General features: G+C 39.9%; 3 protein-coding genes across 7 annotated transcripts in view; 2 read left to right on the top strand and 1 right to left on the bottom strand.

Annotated features, from left to right (window-relative positions):
* The window catches only part of RBM15 (RNA binding motif protein 15), a 212,368-nt gene that overhangs the window by 148,774 nt on the left and 35,848 nt on the right, over positions 1–27,746 (bottom strand). The gene's annotated exons all lie outside the window — the stretch shown is intronic.
* On the top strand, positions 10,441–14,380 carry LAMTOR5 (late endosomal/lysosomal adaptor, MAPK and MTOR activator 5). Its single transcript, XM_079111473.1, has 4 exons — positions 10,441–10,592; positions 11,411–11,472; positions 13,217–13,334; positions 13,974–14,380. Exons 1-4 carry the CDS (start codon positions 10,558–10,560, stop codon positions 14,032–14,034), a joined length of 276 nt encoding a protein of 91 aa, XP_078967599.1. The 5' UTR covers positions 10,441–10,557; the 3' UTR covers positions 14,035–14,380.
* Positions 18,791–27,746, top strand: part of SLC16A4 (solute carrier family 16 member 4) — a 40,702-nt gene continuing 31,746 nt past the window's right edge. For 2 of the 5 annotated variants that reach the window (XR_013759383.1, XM_079111387.1), the window contains exons 1-5: positions 18,795–19,045; positions 19,576–19,950; positions 25,183–25,315; positions 26,876–27,019; positions 27,182–27,343. Coding sequence is in view for 4 of the 5 variants with exons in the window: in XM_079111387.1 (XP_078967513.1) it covers positions 19,864–19,950; positions 25,183–25,315; positions 26,876–27,019; positions 27,182–27,343 (526 nt within the window). In the remaining variant the exon portion in view is untranslated. Of the gene's footprint in view, positions 19,046–19,575; positions 19,951–25,182; positions 25,316–26,875; positions 27,020–27,181; positions 27,344–27,746 lie in introns of all 5 variants that reach the window. The other 3 variants (XM_079111388.1, XM_079111386.1, XM_079111385.1) reach the window with 3 other exon arrangements.

The following is a 27,746-nucleotide window of genomic DNA, read 5'->3' as shown; positions in this document are numbered from 1 at the left end:
GTGAGTTTGTGAGCACTGATGCAAACACAGCTGAAGAATATTTGAAAACTTCAAATGAACTGATTGTGGAGGGAAATTATTTACCAGAACAAATCCTCCATATAGATGAAAAACCCCTACTCAAGACCTGAAGGACTTTCACTCACGTTGGGAGGTGAAGTCAATGCCAGGTTTCCAGACTTCTAAGAACAGAACTACCATCTTGCTTGGGAGTGAAGTTGCAGGCTACAAATTGAAACCTTTGTGAACCACACAATGAGAGCCCAGGGCCTGCATGCATGTCACTAAATACACATTGCTGGTACATGACAGGAGCAGCAGGAAGTCAGAGATTGCCAGGTGCCACTCACCTGTAATCCCTGACATTAGGGAGGCTTAAGGCAGGAGGATCACAAGTTCAAGGCCAGCCTCAGCAATTTAGGGAGACCCTGTCTCAAATTAAAAAAATAAAAAAGACTAAGGATGTAGCTCAGTGGTAAAGCACCCCTGGATTCAATCCCCAGTACCCACCCTCCAAGAAAATCTCGCTTACCTATTTTGTGAACATACACTTCATATTCATAGGACAAAATCACTTAATGATGCATTTTTCAGAAGGTATCCCTTGGTCAAGCACATGACTGTATAAAACACTCATACACTGCCTGGCAATAATCAATCCTCACCAAAGGTTAACTACTTCTCCAGGAACAGGGAATAGACTTTGTCCTGTGGGTGTACATAGGAAACGTAATGACCATCTTGGGGAAGGGCAAGTGGAGAGAGAGCCAGAGAACTTGCAGCTTGTGTCCCTAGACATTCTCTCAGCTCTTTTTCAAAAAAGAAGTTGGTCCTCATCACATTCTCTTGTCCAGAGAGTGAGAAACTGCTCCCTTCTTAAAGTGATCTATGCTGCTTTCAGATTAGCCCTTCTCCACCTTGACAGACACATTATATTCATCTTATTTCCCCTCTGGCAAATGAAAATTCCAATGAGATATGAGTCTCCTTTCCTCTGACATTCTCCTGGGAGAGAATCCTGGTGGCCCAGAATTAATGTGACAGTTGATATACGGTGTTGTGCTGAAGGTATAGGGACAAGTCCTCCCATTGTTGGTGGCAGGGGTTGCGGGGAGGGCTGGGAAGAAGGCAGCCCTCAGCCACTTCGTGGGACTGGCTCACAGGGCTGTTATCTAAACTGGTTGCAAAGACAGACTTACAGAGGCGCCAGCATACCTGGGATCATCATCCTGAAGAGTGGTGGCCTCAGCCTTAGTATCCCAAGGCCATGAGCACTTACATGAACTATGACCTTGGCCTCAGTTACTTCATCCATAACATGGGGATAGATATCTCCCAGGGGATGACCACAGGATTAAAATGAAATCATATGTGTGAATGGATAGAGATGAAGGGTTGGGGAGGGCAACATTTCCAACGTGGAGTTCTTCACTAACAGAACAGACATGTACCCATCCCCTTCCAAGAGTCAGATGCTTGTCTAGGCATCATTGAGGGTAAAGACACACACTCAAGTTTTGAGAAGGACTTGATCCTGATGATGGATATTTCTCTTTTCATCCTCTTTCCACTCCCTCTTTCCTTCTCCCCCTAAAAACTCACTGTGGAGAGGGACAGCTGCCTACCCCTGAATCCTCTCCTTAGAATCTGCAATCCTTAGAGCACCAGCCACAGGCTCCGGCCAGGGCCAGATGCATAGACTGTGGTCACCATCACGTCTGGAAATTGTCTCTTACCCAAAAATTCAACTCAGGATTTCTTTTTCATTATTTCTAGCTCATTTACTGTATGGACCACAGGCCTTGAGTGAGGACACTGTCTGCTTTACTGTTGTTCCCAGCACAGTCTTTGGCAAACTAGGGGTAAGGGAACAATAGAGAAATGAAATTGTGGATCTCCAGTGAGGCCATAGCTAACACCTAGACTCTGGCACACATTTTTACTGCCCTTATCTCTAGGTGCACCTTGCAAAAGGACCAGTGCTCTTGAACTTCCTGTAAGACTGGACTCATACTTCAGACGGGCAGAATGCATCCCTTTCCTTGGCCAGGGCATGGATGCTGCCCAGAAAAGTTGCTCTTCAAGTTGTGAAAGAGGCAGTGTGTGCCCTAGCTGTAGCTACTCCTTGCAAAGCAAGAAGCCCTCCAGAAGAGACACTAGGAATGCTTTCCTTATGCCCAGTCTCCCATGAATAGCTTTGCTATGGTCTGGACATTTATGAGAGTTACAGAAGGCAGGTTTCCTCCCCAACCAAATTTGCAACAGAAGCCAGACATGTGATTCAGCCTCCACATTCAAGTTTACCTTGCCTTCAGTTCAGAGGCTCTGGGAAAATTCCACTTGGATGGCAAGGGCAGCATTGGGCATGGGGTTACCTTCCTACTGCAGAAGGGGCCCCTGTGCAGCAAGCAGGTGTGGCACATTCATACCAGGGGCAAGGGCAGCATGGGCATTTAGAGCATTGTCACTGGAAGCTTAGACACAGCTCTTTTCCCTTCCCAATTCCATGAGCTATCTGACATCATGTTAATGATTTCCTTTCATACTCCTCCATAAGCTAGGGTCAGCAACTATTGCTTTAAATTTAAGAACAGTGATAGCCTAATTCAAATGTCTCAGCTACTCACTTCTTGAGATCCTAACAACAAAAATAGCTTTCATTTATTCTGTGCTTCCAGTGGTCTCTGGGACTGTGTTAGGGGCTTATATGCACTGTCTCATGGAATTATCACAATACTATATGAGGTGGTATTTTTGGTATCTTCATCTAGCATGGACAAAAAAAGAAAAAAAGATATTAAGGCATAAGTGGACTTGTCCAAAGCTTACAAGAGGCCAGTTACATGTTGTGATGGTAAATAAGCTCTCAAATCTACACATGGATTCTGAGGTGGCAGTCAGAAAGAAAGTTCATGCTATGCTCTGTGGTGAGCTGTGGAGAACTGAGTGGGCCACCTCGATTTCACATTCTCTTCTCCGAGGTAAGAACCAGTAACTCCTTGCTAAATGTATAGGTGGTTAAAAAAAAAGAGAGAGAGAGAGAGAGAAAGAAAAGAAAAGAAAGAAACAAAGGTATTTCACTGCCCAAGGATGATTTTTCCAGGGCAACAGCAGGGCCAGTTACCAATAGCAACTCTTGTTCCCCCATAAGCAGGGTCTTGACACCCAACTGGGGCTCCAGGGAGGCATGTCCAGTAGAGTGGTACACAGCAAAGCAGATATGTGCCCACGTTTGGCCAAGCCTGCATACAGGCCTGCACTTCAAATACATTGCAATGTAGGTGATTTCTTTTCCATTTATTTTCAAGCACTTATTTCACTTACCCAATTCCAAGACCAATAAATCTTGGCATTAAGTCTGATTTGATGTGTGATGCAGACAGTCTAATTAAAGCTAGGGTATTTTATCAGCTCCTCTAAATTTTCTTTTCTCTGGTCTGCAATTTTTTATACTGGGTTGATCTTTTTTTTATTCATAAGGGTTTCACTCTCATTTGTCATGGCTGTATTAACTGGGCATCTAATGAAGATTTGGATATAGAAGTCTGCATCTCATTTATCCTTAGTAGCAAAATTAATAAAGCAGTGGGAAAATAGTTTCCTGTACTGGAACTTTTTTTTAGCCCACCCTGAGTCATCTAAAATATATTATACTGTGTCTTCCAAAATTTGGGGTCAGCTCTAAACTTTGTGTTAGCGCCCAACTTCAACTTCCAGCCACTGACAGGCTGTACCCAACTCCCCTGCCCAATCCATTATTTGAAGAGAATCAGAGTGGCCAGGAGCCTATTTTCCCACTCACTTCTTCTGTAGACATTTATTGAGCACTTTCTATAGGTCAAATTCAGAGACATAAAGATTCAAGGTCAAAGAAGTGTCATGCCACCATGGTGGCCAATGTCCAATAAAAGAAAAATATCTTAGCCAAACAGTAAATCTGGGGGCAAGCTGGACAAATTATTTACTCTCTCCTTTTGCCTCTGGGAGGGTGACCTTCTCAACCAGTCCTTCTAATAATGAGAGGCTACCAGCATCGACTTGCAGATTTATGGGTATGTGAGCATATTGGTCTCCTGGGAACGCTATAACAAAATACTACAAATTGGGTGGCAGAAATGTATGTCTCACAAATCTGCAAGGTCCAAAATCAAAGTGTGGGCAGGTTTGTTCACTTCTGAGGGTTATGAGGGAGGATCTGTTCTCGGCTGCTCTCCCTGCTTAGAGATGGCTATCTACTCCCTGTAGGTCCTCACGCTGTCTTCCCTCTATGCATGTCGAAGTCCAAATATTCCCTTCAGATAAGGATACCAGTCTGGATAAGGGCCCACCCTAGTAACTTCATTTTAACTGGATTATGTCTACAAAGGCCCTGTTTTCACAGGTCATACCCGGAGATTCTGGGGGTTAGGGTTCTACATATGAATCTTGGAGAGACACAGTTCAATCCGTAACAATGAATATCTCTGGAGCTGGTTTAACTGAAGCTCTGAGGCAGCATCTGAAAGTACCATACAGTTGAATTCCAAAAGAAAGTTAAAAATCTGAAGTTAAAGCTCTAAATCAGCCACTTCCCTTCTCTGAGCCTCAGGTTTCTTCGCTGCAGAATAAAGGGCTCGGACTAGAACTCCAAAACAGCCCCCCTCCCCCCATCCCCAGTTCTAGGACTATGCTGGGGCTGAAGCGACAGAGGGAGGTAATCGTTCAGTTCTGTTTCTTGCCAGCAGGATGATCTTGAGCAAATACTGATCTTCTAAGCCTTGAGGTTTTTAACTGTAAAAGGGGGATATAATAGGAGCTGCTTTGGAAAGGTAGTGGGGACAAATAAGGTCTGTGAATTGCCCGGTACACAGTTGTCACTCCATATATAAGAGCAACTAATGATACTGATACTACTATCACAAGGACTCCGGCTTTGGATCCATGACTCAGGTCTCCATGGTGCCTACTGGAAGGCTGGATGGGCTCCCACCCCAGCTGCTCCCACCAGCGTGCTGTATTGCAGCTCCAGTGGGGTGAGAGGATTCAGCAGGCAAGATGCTTGTGATCCTAGAAAGTGCCTTTCCCATCGCCACCTTATCCAAATCCTACTCCATTCTAGTTAGCTATTTTACATTACAGTTGGGGTAGAATTTCAGCTATTTTTCCTCACCATATTTTATAATTTTTATACTACAGAAAAGCCTATTATAAAAATATATACAAAAAGTCTATTTAATTCTAATTTTAGTCAGTTATTTCACTGCTGCAACTAAAAGATCTGACCAGAACAATTTTAGGGGTGGAAAAGTTTATCTTGGGGGCTCACAGTTTCAGAGGTTAAGTCCACAGACAGCTGGCTCCATTCCAGGGCTTGCAGTGAGGCAGAATATGACAGAAAAGTATGGTGGAGGGACAGGCTCACATGATGATCAGGAAGCAGAGAGAGAAACTCCACTCGCCAGATACAAAATATATAACCCAAAGCCACCCCGCAGCACTCCACCTCCTCCAACCATATCCCACCTGCCTTCAGTTACAACTCAATTAACCCCGTCAGGGGATTAATTCACTGATTGGGTTAAGACTCCATAACCCAATCATTTCTTCTCTGAACCTTCTTGCATTGTCTCACAGGTGAGCTTTTGGAGTACACCTCACATCCAAACCATAACAACCTCATTTAACACCACTCTAAAGAGAAGCTATGTAAACCTAGTCTCTCTCATGAACACTAGACTGCTTGACACCTATATCTATCATTCTGCCATTCTGTTCTTACTTTGTACTGCTATTTTCTATGTCCATCCTCACCTGGATTATATACTTTTTTTTTTTTTTCTTTTTGTGGTGCTAGGGACCATACCCAGGGCTTCCTGCATGCCGGGCAAGCACTCTACCACTGAGCTACACTCCTAGCCTTCACCTAAATTATAAATAACCTAAAGAAAAAAAGTTTCCTTACTCAGATTGATGTCCACAACGTACCAGCCCCTTCATAAAGTATGTCTATACTCTTCCCCACACCCTGATATACCCCTACATCATTGAGGCACCCTCTGAGGCTGAGAAATCACGTGGTAGTCAGCAGCTAAGACAGGATTCAAGTCTACATCTGATTCCAAGTCCACCCACATAGCATGATGCCCTCCACCATTTTCTATCAAAGCTATCTCAATAGACTTACAGATTCCTTTCCCTCACCCCAGACCCTTCATTTGAACAGGACTTTCTGTGGCCTTGGTGCCCTCTGGTGGCTCAAAAGGGCTTATTCCGCTGAAGGCCTGTGACCCCAAGCACTGGAGAGAATGACCACAGTTCAGTAGAGGGGTAGCAGAGTCTCAGAGTGGTGGCACGTGCCTGTAATCCCAGTGATTTGGAAGGCTGAGACAGAAAGATCACAAGTTTGAGGCCAGCCTCAGCAACTTAGACCCTGTCTTTAAAAAAAAAGTAGTTGAGAAATGGGCTTAGACAGAACTTGTTGGAAAACTTCCCTTGGAACCCCCAATATAAGTGGAGGACAGGGCCATTGCTGTCCATCTCTTCTGAAAGAATCCACTCTCTGCCTTGAGAGTCCCTTTTTTCCCCTCTTCCTTTCCCTTCTAATAAACTCCCATCTACTACTATTGATGACTTTTTTGACATCTTTTCTGTGGGACTGCGAACAACTGGTCATGGAATCATGTTGGTTCCACAGATGGGACTTGCTCTGGAACACTATTACCTCAGAAATTGTTACTAGCATTCAAAACCAAAAATACTAATTTAAGTTAGTAATATAAATAATTAAAAATATGAATTGAAATTAACAAATGTTTACAGGTTGATGATGTAACTTCTTGGTGTACCTACACATGGCAAAGGGCTGGGTTTTTTATAATATCATTTTATGCCAGAAATTTTAATTCTTACTAAGTAGAACTTGTTCAGTTTTATTTAGACAGTTCTTCAGGCTTCAAGAATGAAAAGAACCTTAAATCATTCTTGCACATATTTTAAAGGGCCTTAAAGTTATTACTAAACCACCTTAAAAAAAAAATCAGTCATTTCCAAACCTGTAAATGGATGTCCTGAATATATCCACAACATGTAAACTTTGAAAAATTCATTTATGAGTTCTGGTATCCGTTTTAGGACTGTTGGAATATTAAAAGGTTATTTTTTGCAAGAATCAATAACTGGGATAGATTCAAACTAAAAAGCTTTCTCTCAGCAAAGGAAACTATCAGCAATGCGAAGAAAAAGCCTACAGAGTGGGAGAAAATCTTTGCCAATCATACTTCAGATAGAGCACTAATCTCCAGAATCTATAAAGAACTCAAAAAACTCTACACCAAGAATATAAATAATCCAATTGACAAATGGGCTAAGGAAATGAATAGACACTTCACAGAAGAAGATCTACAAGCAATCAACAAACATATGGAAAAATGTTCAACATCTCTAGTAATAAGAGAAATGCAAATCAAAACCACCCTAAGATTCCATCTCACCCCAATTAGAATGGCGATTATCAAGAATACAAGCAACAACAGGTGTTGGCGAGGATGTGGGGAGAAAGGTACACTCATACATTGCTGGTGGGGCTGCAAATTAGTGCAGCCACTCTGGAAGGCAGTGTGGAGATTCCTTAGAAAACTTGGAATGGAACTACCATTTGACCCAGCTATCCCACTCCTTGGCTATACCCAAAGGACTTAAAATCAGCACACTACAGAGATACAGCCACATCAATGTTCATAGCTGCTCAATTCACTATAGCCAGACTGTGGAACCAACCTAGATGCCCTTCAGTTGATGAATGGATAAAGAAACTGTGGTATATATATACAATGGAATATTACTCAGCCATAAAGAATGATAAAATTATGGCATTTGCAGGTAAATGGATGAAATTGGAGAATATCATGCTAAGTGAGATAAGCCAATCTCAAAAAGCCAAAGGACGAATGATATCAATAATAAGTGGATGATGACACATAATGGGGGGAGGGAAGGGTTAGTGTTAGGGTTAGAGTTAGGGTTAGGGAGGGGGGCAAGAATGGAGGAAGGAAGTACTGTATAGAGGGAAAAGAGGGGTGGGAGGGGTGGGGGGAAGGGAAAAAATAACATAATGAATCAAACAACATTATGTAAATTTATGATTACACAAATGGTATGCCTTTATGCCATGTACAGAGAAACAACATGTATCCCATTTGTTTACAATTAAAAAATAAATAAATAAATAAAAAGAAAGTTGAGGGAAAAAAAGGTTATTTTTTGTTGTTTTATTTCAAATTTTCTTGACTTGGCATTCATGTATAGTATTTACTTTGTATTCTCTGCTAGTGTAATTTCATGACCTTAGTTCAGAAACGCAAGCTTTTAAGTCCAGCTTGTTTTAGATTTTATTGGTAGATTTGTTTTATTTCTATTGAATGACAGGTGAGAAGTTATTTTGTTTGTTTGTTTGCAGCTCCTTCCATACTGTTCTTAAAAAAATTCATCTAGTGTGGCATGGCTTGCCTTTTTAAAATTAATTATAGATGCCTATGGCCTTATGCCTGTGGCTTTATCCCTAAAATACAAGGCTTGCAAAGTTTTTTTCTTCTGCATAGCATTGCTTAATTTTAAGTTTTCATGGCATTTTTTGATGTAGTTTCTTCAAGAACGGTTTCCTAAAGACCATGTTTTCGCTAAGTGCTTATTGCCTTTTCTTAATTCTTCAGTTTAGTAGGACACCTCACTTTTTACAATAAAGTGAAACAGAACCAAAAAAAAAAAAAAAAAAAAAAAAAATAGTTTCATCAAATATCATATAAGCTGAAGAAAAGTACAAAACAATTAGGGGTCAGATGACTCCTGCAACCCCACCCCAGTCCTCTAGCACTGGACCAGCTTCTATTCACTATTCCTTTCCCTCTGCCTTCCTGCACAGGGGCAGGAAGAAAGCAGGGCAGAGAAAGAGGGGCTGACGTGGAAAGCCTGCCCTCCCTCATCACTTCCCGCATGGCAAGGCTATGAGTCAGCTGCCATTCTCTTCCTAACTTTCTCCTTTCCCTTTCAAAGACATTCCTTACAATTAAAAAGCAATCAGCAGCCCTTCTGAGAGTCCTTTAATCATTGATCTGGCTTTGAGATCATCTGAGGTACCCTGGAGCTATACTGGCCAGGGTCCTAGCCACTAGACGCCACCTACATCTATTGAGCATTTGAAATGCAGTTAAACTTAATTGAAATGTGCTGTGAAAAATACATATTGGATTTTTAAGAGTTACTATAGTAGAAAAAAGGTAAGATATCTCAGTTTATTTTTATTGACTTACATGTTAAAATGATATTTTGCATAAAAAATGTTATTAAAATTAATTTGTTTTACTTTTTAATGTGGCTACCAGGGTATTTAAAGTTACAAATGTGGCTCACATTATATTTCTATTTGGATAGATTGTGAAGGTTTAGAGAACTAGAGCTCAGCAAAGTTTTACCAAATGGAACTTGAAGGAGGTGGTACAGATATGCATTTTCTTTGGCAGGTCTTCTGGCAGGAAGCAGTCTGACTTCCCTAGACACTGGCACAAAATGCTTCAAGTCATCATATTCGAAAGTTTCTAATGCTATCTTTTAAAAAATTTTTTTTAACTTGCAGGTATTGTTGCAAAGGATGCAAGTGAATACTACTGTCATGGAGAAATAATTTATGCTAAATTCTGTGAAAAGCCGAGGTACGGAAGTTTATGTCCAGTATGTATGCCAAACTTGCTTTAAAAAAAAATCCCAAAACGGTGAAAGCATACATTTGCAAAGGTAGCCATCTGAAAAGGATATTCTCCAAGGGATTAACAGTCATCTCTGGATAGTGGGAATATGGGTAGCTGTCTTTCCTTTTTAAAAAAAAATAAAATAGGGGCTAGGGATATAGCTCAGTTGGTAAAGTGCAAGCTCCAGGTTCAAGCCCCAGCACCGCAAAAAAAAAAAAAAAAAAGAAGTTATGTTTAAACTGGGTAGTCCTACCCAGTTGTCTCAAGAGTTATAACTTGAAAACCACTATACCTCTCAAAACTTTGAGTTCTCCTATAAATATCACTAACTTACTAAAGTTCCGACACGTTCTCAGCACCCAGCTAGCGATTTTAACCTTGCGTCCCTTCCCTGCAGTCCGGCCTCTTCTGCGTACCTGCCCCTCCACCCAGAAGAGACCCTGCCTGATCCACGGGTTACAGTAAAATCTGCACAAGAGCTGGCGCGAGCTAGGACTCAGAGTCGTTTAAACCGGAATCCAAAGGTTAAAAATCGCCGAAGCCAAGTGCCAGAGGGGTCCAGCTATGGACCTCTTGCCTCTGGGGCGAAATCCGCGCTTCCTGGTTCCGTGGCGGAGTCAGACTCTGATCACCACACGGCAGCACAATGCTCCTGAGTCCCTGCCCCGCGCGAGCGCAGTGATGTTTTCCTGTGAAGAACTCGGACTCTGCGCCGCTATGAATTTGGTCCCTTTGGAGGCGCCGTCTGAATGCGCGCTTCGTCCGCGTCATGTGACCTAGGCCTGTAGCAGAAGACTGGACGCACTGCGAGGTCCTGTGCGGGGGTGGACTGAGCGGAATGGAGGCGACTTTGGAGCAGCACTTGGAGGATACGTGAGTAGTGCGGGTCCTTTCAGTTGTCCTGAAGTCGCACTAGGGGTACTTGAGTGGGTAAATAGAGCTGCGGGTGTCGGCCGGGGAGTTTGGGGACGCCCCGAGTTTGCGCGAGCCCAGGGACTCAGAATGGGTGGGTGACCCGGAATTAAAATCGCGCTGGGCTCCGAACACTTCTTCACCGAGCCTCCCGGGCCCAAGCCACCTGTGGTGTTCAAATCGTCTGCATGGTCATGGTGGTTCTTCAAGAGTTTGGGAAACGGATTAACTTTTGGGTAGAATACCAGGTGTGCATACTGGAGCTCTGCAGTGTAACAAACACACGTATCTCTTCTCGTGTGTGTCATCTTCCAGTTACTTGGTACTTAAGGGAATTGAGCACCCCTTAAAGTGTACTAGTTATCTATGTAAAATTCAAAATTGGAAAAGTGTACGGAATAGTGAGAGACACCTGCCCGCCGCCAGTGCCCCAATTTCTCACTTCTCTCTGGGAGGGAACTCCTGATAAGTTTTTCAACTTAAACGAGTTAGGATACTTAAAACATACATCTATAACAAAGGCAAAAAAAAAAAAAAAAAAAATTCTAGCTGTTGCAATGTTGTGGCCCTTGAAAGTTCAGCAGTATTTGACACTGTCTTTTCTTAGAAAATGTTTTATTTAAACAAATTATATAACTTAATTCAGGGGTGTGGTAATAGGTTGGGAAATGCTCAAGCATTTTTAAAATGGCTGGTACATAGAAAGCCTGTACTTGGTATAATTATTTAAATATTTTCTCACATCATCTGATTGACTTTTCATATGTTCCTGAAATTAGAATGAAGAATCCGTCCATTGTTGGAGTCCTATGCACAGATTCACAAGGACTTAATCTGGGCTGTAAGTGTTTTGTCCAACCCCCATCAAGGTTAACATGAATCCTGTTAACACTACTATTCTCTTATTTCCTCAAAAGTTTCTGAGAACTTTTGTGAGAGATTATAAATAAGATTTAAAAATTGAAACTTTTAATTGGCACATAAATAGAAATGTCTTACAGTTCTAGTACAAAATAGATGTCTACTTAAATGGTATTTGAATCATTTTAAATTGGGACTAGAAAAGACTTCAGATAATGACAGCTATTACCATTTATTGAATTCCGTATACAGGAACAGCTATGCTTTATATACATTTTTCCTGATTTTTACAATAACCCTACAAGGTAGGTGGTGCCATTTGTTAGCCCAACTATACTTAAGAAATTAGTAGGCAGTCAAAATAGGGATTTCAAAATTGGACACATCAGAGTTCATCCCCATTCTTCCATTTGTTAGTAATGTGAACTTGGACCAAAAAGAACTTTTCAGAGCCTCAGAGTTTCCAGTTATCTATTATAACAACTGGGTTGTTGTTTAATAATGGAATGATTGTAAAATTACATTTGCTGATCTCTAATGTGCCTTGTACCATTTTGGTAACCTGTAACTCAGTCATTTTTTATATAATCAGTCATTGGAGGAAAAAGGCAAATTTTTTGAAGCATTTGCCAGGGTCAGTAATGGAAAGACAGAAATTCAAGTGTAGAAATCTAGTGAAACTCTTTTTTTTTTTTTTTTTTTTTTTTTTGTGGTGCTGGGGATCGAACCCAGGGCCTTGTGTTTGCAAGGCAAGCACTCCACCGACTGAGCTATCTCCCCAGCCCTCAAGTGTAGAAATCTAAAACTGAATCATTTTCTGAAGAAACTTCAAAGTTTGAAGACTGAACTGTGTCAGTGAATGTTTTATATGACAATAGTGAATCCATAGTCTGTCATGGTGGCATGTCTGTTCTTTCAGTTTCAGGCACAGTTAAGCTTATGTTGCTTTTATGTATAGAAGTCTGTTGTAAACTTAGTAATTAAATTTTGCATCTGGGACCCAGAATTTAATTATATTATAAAACATTATCAAAAAGTTCTGAGTCATGGGGGCCTGATGTGGTGGCACATGCCTATAATCCCAGCTACTCGGGAGGCTGAGACAGGAGGATCATAAGTTCAAAGCCAGTCTCAGCAATCTAGCAAGGCCCTGTCTCAAAATAAAATATAAAAAGGGATAGGGATGTGGTTCAGTAGTTAAGCACCCTGGATTCATTTCAAGTACCAGAACAAAAAAGAAAGAATTGTTTATAGAATATGCTACCAAGATGATCTTACCTCTGATCTCTGAGAAAAGAATTTTATGTCCTTTGAGGTTGAACTTAGTAAAAGAAAATCATATTTCCCATAGGGAGTTAGTTTTGCCAGGTCTCTTGTTCTTATTGACTGCTTTTGGTTAATCTCACCTCTGAGTTTCTTGTTAAAACATTTTAACTGTATAAAGCCAGTGTGACTTTCAGATTGACTTGAATTACAGCTTCCTGATATGCTTAAGATGATGTTTAGAGATAGTGATGGGAATGACTTTGAAGATTGTCATTTATGACTTTTTTGATTCAAGGACAGTTGCTTGACTTTCTCAATGAAATAACCAGATGACTATCAGGGAAGAATCATTTCATGTCAGCACTCCTAATTCATAGGGAGAATAATTCAATAAGAGATACTACTATAGTGCTATACTTGTTCTTAGACAGTCAGGTAACATGACATCTATTTTCCAGGTCGTGGGACACTGTCAGATGAACATGCTGGGGTGATATCTGTTCTGGCTCAGCAAGCAGCTAAGCTAACCTCTGACCCCACTGACATTCCTGTGGTGTGCCTAGAATCAGATAATGGGTGAGTAGATGTTGGTTGATCTCTTCCTTTCCTTTTATTCCAGAAAAATCCCTGGAAAGTCTGCCCTGTCATTGGCAGTCCTCAAAGTACTTCAGAGGGAATTCTTCACCTTTAGAAACATAGGAACAGATAGGTTGACCTCTAAAGTTAATGTGCTTTCAGGCCACAGTGACTTTTCAGTAAAGAATAAGAATGTCATGAATTATCAGTCTACCAAGAAAAAGTAATAAATAGCACAAAATAAGACTGATAAAAGAATAGTAACTTCTACAGTAATAGAAATACTAAAGATGTATTCCTTAACAGTGTGTGGGGAAAAAAAAAAAAAAAAAAAGGCGCAGTTTTGTAAAAAGAGAAAAAAACGTATATATTAGATTGAAAGAGTCAGAAAATAGCATTTGTGATGCTCCAGGGTTTAATCCCCAGCACTTCAAGAAAAGAACCAAGAAAATATTGACAGTATTTGATTGTGAATAAGGATTACTTTCATTTTTATATTTCATAAATATACTTTTACATATTTCCCAAATGTTTTGTTGTGTAATTTATTGCTGTCATACATAGAAAAATGTTATTTCAGTCTTACACTGAAGTTCTATTTGTTAACATTTTATTGAATATTTCCCTCTTTTATTCCAGGAACATTATGATCCAAAAACATGATGGCATCACGGTGGCAGTGCACAAAATGGCCTCTTGATCTCTTTCATCAGTTCTCCAGCAGCCTGTCACAGGGATTCAATCCTACTATGTTAATTATCTTATAGAACTATTTAAGTTGCAGTGGTGAAGCCATTCATTTAATGTGCATTACATTAGTATTAGTCTGTTTATTTTCGAGTGAGTTGCTTTTTAACCAGCCTATCAGGATGCTGTTAAGAAAGGATCATGTTTTGAAGCAGCATGTCAAGGTTACTTTGTATATAAAATTTCATTAGGTTAAATAAATGTTTGAAGGAAAGCTTAGGGATTTTCTGAATTCTTTAAAATCCTAATCAAAATGCTCATTGTTTTCAGTTATCAAGTTATAATTTTTTTCAAAATGGTCTGTTCCAGATTATTTACTTCTTTCAGAATTTTCCCCAAATGCCTGTATTCTAACAGAAGTGTCTGAATATTTAAATCAAGCATATTCTTCTACCTCAATAACATAATAGCTAACTTCACTAAGTACTTATTATTACTCCAGAAACTTCTTCCTCATTTTGCCCTATTTTGTGTTTGTATAACTCAAGCTAAGGGATTAGAAGACACCTTTTAGACTCAGTACTCCAAACTCAGAGCCTATGATCTTTACCCATACCATCAGAGAAGTCTCAACAACAGAATGGTGCACAAGTAGGTACAAAGGACCTCAATTTGTTGAATGTGAATACAGCCCTGGTTGCTCTTCAGCAGTTTATATGTTCACAGTATAAAAAATACTCAAGAATATCAGTATAAGGTGCTATGTGAAGGGTAACAGATTTTGAATGAGACATGCCTCAAACCCCTAAGTTTGCACTGAAGGGAAATGGATGTATGTCATATTCCATATCGTGTGTGTGTGTGTGTGTGTATTTGTTTTATCTCTCTTCCCTGTTAGCATCTATATAATATATATCTTGAGGGAATGAGCAAGAATCTAGAACAGTTCTTTGTACACAGCAGACTCTGAATGAATTTTTGCTGAATAAATAGATAACTAAAACAAGGGTTTTGTGGTATGAACTTGGCCTCTAAAGATATAATGGATGCTTGCAATAAGAAATAAGGGGTTTCCAGGCAGAGGAAATGGCAAAACAAAGACAGGATACACCAAAAGGAATATTTATGTAATAACAAATGCTTTAGTTTGGTCCCTTAACTTAAGAGGTTTTAAAAAAAAAAAAAAAAAAAAAAACCTGAAAGGACAGCTCACTCAAGGACTTCACCTGCTTAAGAATCCTGAGCCTTTTCCTGTTAGCAGGTGGGTTTTGAAACACGTAAGAGTAAATGGGAAACTTTAGGATTAATTTGTAGAATTAGTCTTCGATTTTATGATTTATCTCCATTTTTGAGAAGTAGACCTGGTGAGATAATTAGCTCAGGATCAAATATAAGAGATAAAGCAAACAGGAAACAAGGAAGAATGAAGAATTCAAGATGACTGAATAGGAAAATTAGGTGCCTTAGAAGCAGTCAAATGGAAAGATTAAAGGTAACAAGGTTTGATTTTTAAATTGAAACTAATTTTTGAAAGCATCCCTCATACTCACTAGCAAACGTATTGAGTATTATGTACCAGGCATAGTTCTAACCTTTCTGTAGGAGTCATTCATTGCATTTAGGAACAAACCACTCTGCCTACCACATACTCCCTTGTCCAGCACAGTAGCACAAAGGTGGTAACTCTTTATTCAGTGAAATGAGTAGCATACTTTATTTTTCATAACAAGCCCATGAGGTATGATATCATATAACCAATTCATTGATAAAACCTAAGATTGTACTGGAAAGAGCTCAGGGCTGAAGATGGCTGATTTTTTGTCTGTACAGAACTAAAGCTGAAGTATGGTCTTTCTCAAAACCACCCTTTCAATAACTAATTTCATAATTTGAGTGGGTCATGAGATGCTAAGGTATTCAGTTAAACATTATTCTGGGTGCTTGCCAGGGTATTTTTGGATGAGATTAAATCTGAAATCAGTAAAGGTTGCCTTCCCCAATATGGGTGGGCTTCATGTAATCTATCTAAAGCCTGAATAGAATACAGAGCTTGGAAATAATTCTTTGAGCTCTGGGGAATTGGTTTTCTGCCTTCAGACTCAAACTGAACTGAAACTTGCATCATTGGTTCTCCTTGTTCTCAGGTCCTTTGATTTGAACTGGAATTATACTATCAGCTTCCTGAGTATACATCTTGGCTTCTCAGCCTCTACAATCATGTGGGTTAATTTCTTACAGTAAATCAATATCTCCACCCCTCACTGCCAGTTGGTTCTGGAGAATATTTTTCTCCAGAAAACACAAAAAAATTTATAGTCCCTCAAGTGTTGTGTTTTGTTGGCAGTACTGGGGACTGAACCCTGGGGTGCTTTACCACTGTACTACATCACCAGCCCTTTTTCATTTTTTGAGACAAGCTCTCACTAAGATGTTGAGGCTGGCTTCAAACTGGAGGTCCTCTTGCTTCATCCTGAGTGGTTGGGACTGCAGGTATGTGCCATGATTTCCTCAGGTTTGATTCACTAGGCCTTCAAAGGACTGAGTACTTGTGCTTATGTAGTTTATTACAGTCAAAGGATACAAAGCAGAATCAACCAAGGGAAAAGGTAGATGGGGCAAAGTCAAGAAGAAACCAGGCACAAACTTCCAAGAATCCTCTTTCAGTGAAATCACAGGATGCAGTTATTCTCCCCAGCAATGGGTTATGATAAGTGTGAAATGCCACCAACCAGGGAAGCTTACTGGAGATTCAGTGCCCAACGGGGGATGGTCACAGAAACACTTTCTGCTTAGCACAGGCTAAAATTCCAGAGACCTAGAAGGAAAGCAACTGTCTAGCATAAGCCATGCTGTTGGAACATTGTAGGCATAGTGCATCATATGGGAATAGTGGGAACTCTACTGAAAGATTCTAAGTTCCCAGATGCCAGGCAGAGGCCAATATTTTAAGACTTTTCACAGCATAGGAGTCTCAGGCCAACTATGTTAACTCTTTTCTGCATAAGGAGTGAGGACAGAGAATTTCAGTTAAAAATAAAATCTCTTAATTCTAGCACTGCATTAAATGCTCAAGTTCCTAAGGGTTAAAAGTTATGCATGGGCTCTGACAAATCAGGGTAATAGTGGTAACTTAAGAAACCATGCTGCATTCATGCTGAATAGCTTTAGGGCCAAGAGCTAGATTAAAAGCTGAGGGAATTATTTATGTAAAAGACCCTACATGCTTTAAGTAGATTGTGGATCAGATAGATGCCAAGGTGTTAACAAATCACCCAAAGGTGGATTTTGTGTGTGTACTGAGGATTTAACAGGGGGTGCTTTACCTCTGAGCTACATTCCTAGTCTTTTTCTTTTTTCTTCATTTTTTAAATTTCCAGACAGGGCCTCACCAAAATGCCAAAGTGGGCTTCAAAGTTGATATCCTCCTGCTTCAAAGCCTCCCAAATTGCTGGGATTATAGACATGCACCATGTCTATAATGCCACCAGTTGCTGGTGGCAGCTCCATCAATAAGATAGTCACCTTACATATACATTGTTAATCCTCACAACAACCTTGCAAAAATAGTATTTGCCACATTTTAGTTTTGGAAATGGACTCAGTGAAGGTAACTTTTCTAGAGCTTTAAGGCTTAAAAATATGGCAAAGCTGACATTCTACCCAAGTTTACATTTCCTACTACACCTAAAAGCTTCCTTAGGTTTGGAAGGGCCCATCTCTGGGACTTTGCAGCCTTCTTAGACTACCTGTTTGCCATATTTCAAATCTGGCCCCAGCCCTGGGGATCAGAGCTCTCTATCAATACAAAGCATAGTTTGATCTCATCTTGTGATTAGAATCAGAGCACCTTGCTTTAAAAAAGCAAGTGCGCCACCAAAAAAAAAAGGTCAAATACAGTCCTACAGATGTTTACTAAAAATGTTGTCTGGAGTGTGTGATTAACGAAGAGCTCTCTGAAAGGCATTCCCCTTTTTCCTTTGGGTTTTGCCTTTTGCTGAATGTTTATTTGATCCCTACCACCAGCACCACATAATTGCATAATCTTTCCATGGTTACACTTACAGAGCATTCTCCCAAACAACTAAGCTTTTTCATTGAAAAATGTTATAGTTTAAAAGGTTGAAAAGCCCCTTGCTTTTTAGAAGGGAACATACAGATTTTCTGGATACAAGAAAAATACTTTGGCCTAAAATACACTGTAATTTAAAATCTGAAATGTTAGTGTGGGGAGATGAAAGGAAATTTCCCGTTGACTTTATTTGTAGGGTGGAGCAGAAGGAAATGGGAGTAGAAATTTGAACTGTTCCAGTAGTTTTCTAGGAGACAGCCTTAATCCAAAATTCAATAAGAAAAAGCTTCACTGATATTATATAAATATACTCCTTTTATGGGAGTTATTTGAAGTTAAGAAATTTATTAAAAACAAAAAAGATTAGACTCCAAATTTGTTACCAGAATCTTTAGTCAATGAACACAAAGGATCACACAGTCTGAACTTACTTAAGACTGCCTTTTATTCCCCCTCTAGTGATAGGTATTGAGCCCAGGCCTTACACAAACTAAGCACTCACTCTGACCTCCGAGATTGCCATTTGTGGTCAAGGAAATATATTTCCCACCTCTGTTCACGTCTTGAGAATCTCCCTGAGGAACCTCTGGAACGTGTATTAGAATCCTAAGGCCCCATCCCCCAGAGTCACGGGAAGGATTTTGCCCTTGGTTTACTGACAATTACTTTTGATCTTACTGTGAAAAAGTTTACCTTCCGAGCAGGGGTGGGTGGAGGGCGGGCCTGAGATGCTCTCAAGTTACAGCCTTTCCTCCTCCCCTCAGGAAGTAAAGTCCACTGGCAGGAGAGCCTCTACTGGCTCTGCCCTACAATGCTCACTTGTTTTCACAGTGCAACGGAATGAAATGCCTTAGAAAAAGAGTAACATTCTACGGAAATAAGTGTGATTTATTTTTCCTCCTCACTTGACTTGTCTTCAGGGGAGTCCATTGGAAAGCACAACATCGAAGGTAAGGTAGAAATGGGATCATATACTGAGTTGGTTTTCTACAAGGTTTGTGATGACCAGCATCTCTTCCTGTCCAGCCTGTTCACTGGACAGCCATTCCGCATACTGCTGACAGATTCTCCTTTCCAGAAACAGCCAGTCTGCCTTCAAACTGAGTAGGAAACAAGTGCTGTACCTCTTCCTCGGAACATTTACATTTTCTTTTTGCTCTCTTTATATACATTTTATTGAACACTTCATGAGGAGGTAGAGAATACCTCACTCCTGAATGCTTTAGCATTTCTCTCCTAAGGACAAGAACCATCTCCAGGACCATGAGACCACCATCATTCCCAAGAGAGCCACCTCAATACAGTACCCTCTACTACACAGGCCAAATTTCAGTACCCCCAACTGCCCTTTTCAACTTTTTTTTTCCCTAACCCAGGATCCATTAAAAGAACAGGTATTCCACTTGTCATATTTATTCAATTTCTTAGAAAAGCAACAATTTAGCAAGTGCTTTATAAAGGGACTTCCTACCCTCACCCCACTAGAGTCAAGAGTTTGCAAGAGGACCAGGAGGGTGACACACAGCTTCTCCTAGAATTGGCTTGCAGCCCAAGAAAGGATCTTGTGCACAATTGGAGTGGCTGCTCAACCATCAGGAAGGTCAGGCTTTATAGTTAACTAAATCCTTAGTTATGTCAGACATGCACATGTAAACAGTGAGTTTACTGTTTATCATAGAGAACAAAAGTTCAAACGTTTAGTTTCTTATCAACTGAATCAACTGTCTTGGATCTGTCACAGAGACCTTCTGCACTTAAAACAGAGGAAGCATCATGCTGAAGAGGGAGGGGAAAGCCCCATCTTACACTAAAACCTTGGATGGAGGATGGGGATGGATGATTGTGTTTCATTTTTTCTTGGTAAGTATATGCTTTCTTTTCCAATTGCCTAGATTCTCTGGAGAAAGCCTGAGAGTGGCCTAACAAGATCACTTAGAAAATCCTTGGTATCTGAGTGGACCGAGTGCCAGGAACTGCCCATACTGCTAAAGTCAAGAGGCCCATGCTGGGCCCAAGAAAAAACTGAAATGTTCCCCTTGAGTGAAAGCAAATTGCTTCTACCTAGTACTCTTCTTCCTACCATTCCTTAAACCTAGAAATTGAATAAATCAGTCATGATCAGCAGGCTCTATCCAAGCTGCATGGCAGTTAGGATTTGGGGCAATCGTACTTTTAATCATCACAGATGTAGCAGAGTAGTGTTAAAAAAATGCTTGGCTCAGCCCAGTATGAACATGTAACACTACTGACAGCAGCCCCTTTTGATAGTAGGGGTGGGAACATCTCCATTCAGCCTGCTACCTACTTCCCACCCCTATTAACCATAACTTAAACTAGAATTAGACCCAATGCATACTTCTGATGTGTATGAAAAGGGAGAAGAATGTGGATTCTGAGGAGGGTAAGTTATTTTTCTCCTGCATCCATAAGCAACTAGATCAGGCATTCTATCTTATAACTTCTTTCCCACATCCTTCCAGACACTTGGGGTTGTTACATGACAGTGATACTGTATGCCATCCATGTCTATTCTAGAAAGTTGGTGAATCCTATCATAGCTGTGCCCCAAACAACCCTGCACAGCAGCACCCCAACTTTTTTTTGGGGGGAGTCGGGGCACTGGGGTGCTTTATTACTTAGCAATATCCCAAAGCCTTTTTAATTTTTTAATTTTAAGATAGGGTCCAAGTTGCTGGAGAAGGCCTTGAATTTGTGATCCTTCTGCATCAGCCTAATTCACTGGGATTATAGTCATGTCACCACACCTGGCTTCCATAATTCTTAAAAATATCCAAATTCTGCTCTATTAACTTTGGAGATGCACTCATACAGGTGCCCTCTCTCTCCTTATGCTATTCCCCTATAGAGTCCTACAGAAAGCAGCCCCTAGCCATGGGAGTACAGCTCTGGTGACAACTGATATCCACATTGTGGACAACTAAGAGAGCCATAAACTCAGATGGAAAACATCATGCCCCCTCCCTAGTGACAGAGAAGGGGATAAGAGAGCAGATAGCCAGCAAGATTTATGTAATATAAAATTCATAGCAAATGTATAACTACTTACTAAATATATCTTAATTACCAAAGAATATAGAATGTTACTTACTAATAAGGAAACTAAGGATGCCCTAAGTCTAAGAGTCCTTTCTGGCTGAACCATCTCCTAAATCATTTTCAGCAGTTATATGCACATTGTTGGCAAGGGTCACTAGTTTTCCACCTCTCTCTGCAGGAACCACCCTTTTGTACATTATCCTCTGTGGACAGGAAATTACTTGACCAATTTAATTGCTAAAACTGCCTAATAACCAGATTAATAAACAATGTATTATTTTGGGAGTGATGCACAAAATATACCCAGATGTTAACAATGAACTTAGGGGCTAACTGCTCAGTGGATCCTTAGAGGACTATGCTTATATTTCCATATGAATCACAAGAATACTTTTCTGTAACAAATGAACTTCCAAAAAGTCAAAAATAAATTAACGTGCTTTAGGGAATTCTCTAATTAAAAAGGGGGCTGGGAATGCTAACTTAGTACACTATTTATAAATATTTTTATACGTAACTATTTTCTGTATTCAACCTATCTCACTATACTGAATGTTCCATGAGGACAGGGACCATCCCTCATTGCCCGTAAGTTTACTCTATTGTACATCCAGCCCTACATCTGCCTGGTGCATAGTAGGTACTCACTATATACATCCTGGTGAATGGATGAACTGATAATACAGTTATGAATAACCAAATAAGGACGGATGAAATCACAGATGGGTAGGGTCTCATAAGTTATGCTAGAATGTTGTTTCTTAACTTGAAATTATAAGGTGCTAATGAGGAAATTTAAGCAAGGGAGTGATGGGATCAAATTTGCACTTCAGAAATATAGCTCTGGTTGCTAGGTAGATAATGATTAGTGAAGGTTATGTCTAGAATCAAGATCAATTGGAAGGATGCTGCAGTAATCCAGGCGAGAAAACAGTAAGGCCCTGAGTAAAGGCAGTAAAAAGCAGAGAAAATATAATCTAAGCAAATCAAGCAGAACTTGATGTTGGGGAGGAGTCAAGGAGTTCCAGGTCGCTTGCCTGAAAAACTAAGCAGATGATGAATGAAATTCAATGAGTTAGAGAACATAGGAAGAGAAAGAGAAAATCTGAAGATGGCTTGGATGATTTAATATTGGACACTTCAGTCTGCAGGATTTATAACCAAGAATGTGTTTGGCATGCCATCTATGTACATAGGATCTGTACAATGTGTGTTTACAGCATACATGGTACTTTTAACTTGAGGGCTAGGTGGGTAAAAACATCAGAGAAAGGAGGGACTAGAACAAAACCTCTGGAAAACCTGATGTAGAGGATGAGGTTGATAACCCACTAAGCAAACAGAGAAATCCAGAAATTTTTAGAGAAAACGACGTGCAGAAGCAGCTAAGAGAAAAAATATGATAAAATACATAAACCAAATCTATGTATTGGTTTAGCAGCAAAAGTCTCTGGTAACCCTGATAAGAACCATTACAGTAGAGTGACGGGACTGCTAGAACTTCAGCCTTCAATGGAGAGGTAGCATGAGAGGAGAAGTGGAAACGCCAATACTCTTCCTTAAAAAGCTTGTGAAGGCCAGGATAAATTAGGATGATATTAAATGGAGACAAAGGGTAGAAAGAAGCTGTTTGTTGTTAAATAAAAGTAACTGACAAAGCCTGGTGCTGATTCCAGAATGGGTTACTGAGACTAATTCAACTCCTATCAATTAGAATGGGAGTGTTGGGGAAGACCTGTAGGTATTCCTACTGGGATCAACTCAATTAGTCTCTTAAAAGCAAGCCAGGAATGGAGGTGCACACCTGTAATTCCAGCAACTTGGAAGGCTGAGGCAGGATTGTGAATTCAAAGTAAGCCTCAGCAATTTAGCAAGACCCTGTCTCAAAATAAAAAAACAAAAAGGGCTGGGATGTGGCTCAGTGGCTAAACACACCTAGGTTCAATCCCCAGTCCAAAAAGATAAATAAATACAAATCAAACTTTTTTTTTTAATTAAAAGAAAAAGGCAGTGAGGGAATGGAGAATTTCTAGTTGTTTTGTTTTCTTTTCTTTTCTTTTTCTTCTTTAAACCAGGGATTGAACCCAGGGGCACTTAACCACTGAGCCATGTCCCCAATCCTTTTTTTTTTTTAATTTGAGAAATCCTCCTGCCTCAGCCACCCAAGACACTCGAATTACAGTATGTGTCACTGTGTCCAGCTAGGTTTTTTGTTTTACTTGGGAGTAAGCCATTACTTCAACATCTCATATGGGCTCTGGCAAAGGAACAAAAACCCACCAATCTTGGTCCAAGGCATGTGATTAAGCTCACAATTCAGATTTACGTAGTCTGCTTTGTTAATTAAGGGAAAACATAGACCTTAGGTAAGGTCTTTAATAGTTTTGAGTCAAAATAGAAACAAACTAGGAAGAAATTAAGGGAGTGGGACAGATGGATACAAGAGTTCTGCCCTTGACCTTCCAGATACAGTGAAAGACACAAACCCAGTTATTAAAGAGTTCATATCTATTCATAGTTGTTACACCCAGACATCAAGTACAGACTAAAGAGGAAACATACTGAACTAGGGGCCTGTAGCTAGCTAAATTCGGGCAGCTAAGAACATAGGTCAGCACCAAGGACATCTGTATAGAACTCACGTTCACAGAAAAAAAGAAACTTATTTTGCAAACAACACCTCATGTTAGTGTTCCTTGCTCATAAGAATACAATCATCTCTATTTTTAACTAAGAAACAAATTGATACTTGTATTTCCTAGCTTGATTTCTTCATAGAAATGTCTTGGAAGAAAATTATGGTTATAAATTGCCTGAACTGGGGGCCCAATTTTTTTTTTTTTTTTCTCCCACTTTTGAATATCTAACCCTGGTGTGCTTAACACTGTGCTTTCTAAATAACAAAGTTTTGGCTGGGCACAATGGCACAGAACTGTAATCCCAGAAGCTTGGGAGACCGAGACACCTCCTGTCTCAAACAGAAATTGATTAGAAATTCAAGGCCAGCCTGGGCATTTTAGGGAGACCCTGTCTCAAACAGAAAGGCTGGAGATGTAGCTCAAGTGGCATGGCATCCTTGGGTTCAATTCCCAGTACTACTTAAAAGAGGAGGAGTAGGAGGAAAAACAGCTCTTCACTGCCTCGATGGTAATCATAATTCTAACAAAAAGTTAGTACTCTACAGAAAACTGGCCTCAAGAGGAGTGTTTCTAATGGAGGGAAGAAGAGAGGCAAGAAGAGTAGGTGGAAGAAAAAGGATGGGGTACAAGACCCAACTATAAGGTGACCATACATCTGTTAACCCTTGCTGTATTGCCATAACTAAACTCATTCTCAAGAGTGTTCCAATTTGGAGCCCAGCATGATAGCACAGCCTGTAATCCCAGCTGAGGCAGGAAGATTTGAGGCCAGCCTCAGCATCTTAGTGAGATCCTGTCTCAAAAAAGACTGGGGATGTAGCTCAGTGGTAGAACACCCGCTCAGTTCAATCACCAGTACACCACACACACAGTGTCCCAATTTGGATGATAAAAGTATATGGTCAATCTAATTATATATCATGTAAAGGAGGGTACTTAGCTTAGCAGAGTTAAAGTAAAGCTAGAAAAGAAATGATGTATAATTGCTGTTCAGTAGTTACTACAAAGATAACTGAAGTATGGCCTTAACACATGCCATGGGAACCAGACATTAAAGCAGTTGTTGTTTTGGAGTTAGTCTAAGTACGCGCACCTCAGCTCCTGTAACCCCACCTAACAAATTTTTTCTCTCTAAACTTCAACTTTCTATTTTCAAATATTGACACACTCAATCAACTGCATTGAAAAAGGATTAAATGAAGTGTTTTCATGTGGCATGCTTAACCATTCTAAATAGGAATGACTCTCCCCCAAAATACAAGATATATAATGAGGAACCAATAAAGCAAACCAGCAAATACCAGAGCGCTAGGAACACAGAATCTCTAGCAGCTGCAAACTCCTCTACTGGCTCATTCATCACCTAATTTGGATATTTTGGTCTGTTTTGATTTAGGTAAATGTATTTGTAATGGGAATGACCAAGACTTTTGCAATTTTCTTTGTGGTCTTCCAAGAACAGTTTGAAGGCACCGCTGAGCAAACTGGTTGGATTGGATCCATCATGTCATCACTTCGTTTTTCTGCAGGTAAGTTAGCAATAAGCTTGCTGTCCATAGAGAAGGACCACAAACAGCTATTCCATGAAGACTCTGTTTTCTTTAAGACTGACATGTTGCTAACATTCAGGTTCATTTATTAATATACTTTATGTAATGCTGAGTAAGCACGGAATTGCAGTGTTTATCATTCGACTTGGTACTAATTCGGGGAAATTAGAATTCAAACTGAAGAATTCAATTATGATTATTGTTAGGTACCAGGAATTGAACCCAGGGGCACTTAATCACCAAGCCACATCACCAGCCCTTTTTTATACTTTAGTAGAGACAGGGTCTCACAGAGTTGCTGAAGCTGGCTTTGAACTTGAGATCCTCCTGCCTCAGCCTCCCAAGTGGCATGTGCCACTGTACCCAACCTTCAAGTATTTAATTTTTTTATGCCTTATTTCTTTCCAGTCTGGTAAAACATTATTATAATTCCAATGAACCAGGCCCTCAACCTAAAGTTAGAGAATTAATAATCTAATCACATTCAAAACAAAACAGAATCAACTTCTCTTTCTTTATGATTAGTATTCAAATTTGTCCTAGTTAGAAGTCACTTAGAAGTTACTTGGTCTTTTAAAAAGTGTGCATTTGGGGGCTGGGGAGATAGCTCAGTTGGTAAAGTGCTTGCCTTACAAGCACAGGGCCCTGGGTTCAATCCCCAACACCGCGAAAAAAATAAATAAATAAAAAAGTGTGCATTAACATTCTTCATTGTTTTTTCAGATAAATTATAAATTCCTATGCACTTAATTCCTAGGTTGAATGATATATTTTAAAGATTTTTCTTAATATTTGCTGACAAATCACACAGAAAGTAACAATTCATTTTTTCACTTGCATGGTATAAAAGTACCTATTTCTCTGAGACTTTGTCAGTAACTGGAAAATATCTTTTTTCCTTCAGAAATATTTGTTCATATCACAATTAAAGAAATGTATACCTAATATTTTAGATGAGTTTCTGTTGGTATTAGTTTGAATTTTACTCGTTTACTAAATGAGTGATTAGGGGTTTGCTAATTTCCTTTGTCCAGTTTTAAAGAATTATTTTCTGATTTGTAATAAATTAATCCATAATAATACACATATTTATTAAATCCTTACCTTATTAATAGATTCTGTGCTAAGGAATTTAATTGGCCCTATGTATTGCGAATATTTTATCTGTGTTTGGTATGTGTCTTTAATCCTTAAACATAAAAATCTACAGAGGCTTTAAAAATTATGTGATAAAATAAGCCAGTCTTTTATGGTTACAAAAAAAAAAAAAACCAGCCATTTAGTGCAACCTCATATTGTGGCAGTTTTATAATGCATTTTCAATAAGATTCCCAACAAACCATCTTATGATCCTTTAAGAAAAAAAGAAAAGAAAGGAGTGTGGGCTGGTAATATTAAGAGACCCATTACAAACATTTTAAAGCATACACAATACTCCAAAGTAGAGTCCTCTTGTTTTTCCTTCATTTACATCACACATCGGAGAATAAGGGATGCCACAGCATGTTTACCTAGCATTTGCCTTTTTCTTCTCCTAAGGTCCGCTGGCTGCAATCATTTGTGAAATACTTGGAGAGAAAACTACCTCCATTCTGGGAACTTTCCTTATTACTGGTGGCTATCTCATCAGTAGTTGGGCCACAAGCATTCCCTTTCTTTGTGTGACTATGGGACTTTTACCTGGTGAGTAAACTGTAAACAGAAGACTATTAGAGATGGATCAGGAACATTTCCTTCTACTACCTATGAGTCCTGAACACCTAGTTTCATTATGAGATCCAGAACATTTCACTGCACTTAATCACTTAATGTAAAAGTAATTCCAAATTACTGTTCTTCTTTTAGGTTTGGGTTCTGCTTTCTTGTACCAAGTAGCTGCTGTGGTAATTACCAAATACTTCAAAAAACGATTGGCTCTTTCTACGGCTATTGCCCGTTCCGGAATGGGACTGACATTTCTATTGGCACCTTTTACAAAATTCCTGATCGATCTTTATGACTGGACAGGTGAGTCAGTCTAGGTTTCTAAACAGCTCTACAAGGTTTAATGTTCAGTTTTCTCCATTTGATGATGTTGCCATAGTACGTGGAAGGCCCTGGATTCAATCCCCAGCACTGCAAAAAACAAACCTAAGCCAGGTGCAGTGGCGCACACCTGTAATCCCAGCAGCAGGAGGCTGAGGCAGGAGGACCACAAGTTCAAGGCCAGCCTCAGCAACTTAGTGAGGCCCTATCTCTGAATAAAATACAAAAAAAGGACTGGGGATGTGGCTTAGTGGTTGAACATCCCTGGATTCAATCCCCAGTACCAAACCGTACCAAACCAAACCAAAACAAATCCCTAAAAGCTTGAAACATATTGCCAGAGAAGAAATGAGCATATCTACAGTGAAGATGCTCCTCTTCCTTA

This window comes from Sciurus vulgaris (assembly GCF_902686455.1).
Source record: "Sciurus vulgaris genome assembly, chromosome: 1".
NCBI lineage: Eukaryota > Metazoa > Chordata > Mammalia > Rodentia > Sciuridae > Sciurus > Sciurus vulgaris.
The sequence above is the reverse complement of the archived record's forward strand: the minus strand, read 5'-3'. Positions and strand labels throughout refer to the sequence as shown.

What these genes read in the sequence shown, in the direction of transcription:
- LAMTOR5 (XM_079111473.1), top strand. Translation starts at nt 10,558, where the DNA reads ATGGAGGCGACTTTGGAGCAGCACTTGGAGGATAC. An exon ending in GAGCAGCACTTGGAGGATAC is followed by an intron (nt 10,593 to 11,410) that starts GTGAGTAGTGCG and finishes TCCTGAAATTAG; the next exon opens with AATGAAGAATCCGTCCATTG. An exon ending in TGCCTAGAATCAGATAATGG is followed by an intron (nt 13,335 to 13,973) that starts GTGAGTAGATGT and finishes CTTTTATTCCAG; the next exon opens with GAACATTATGATCCAAAAAC.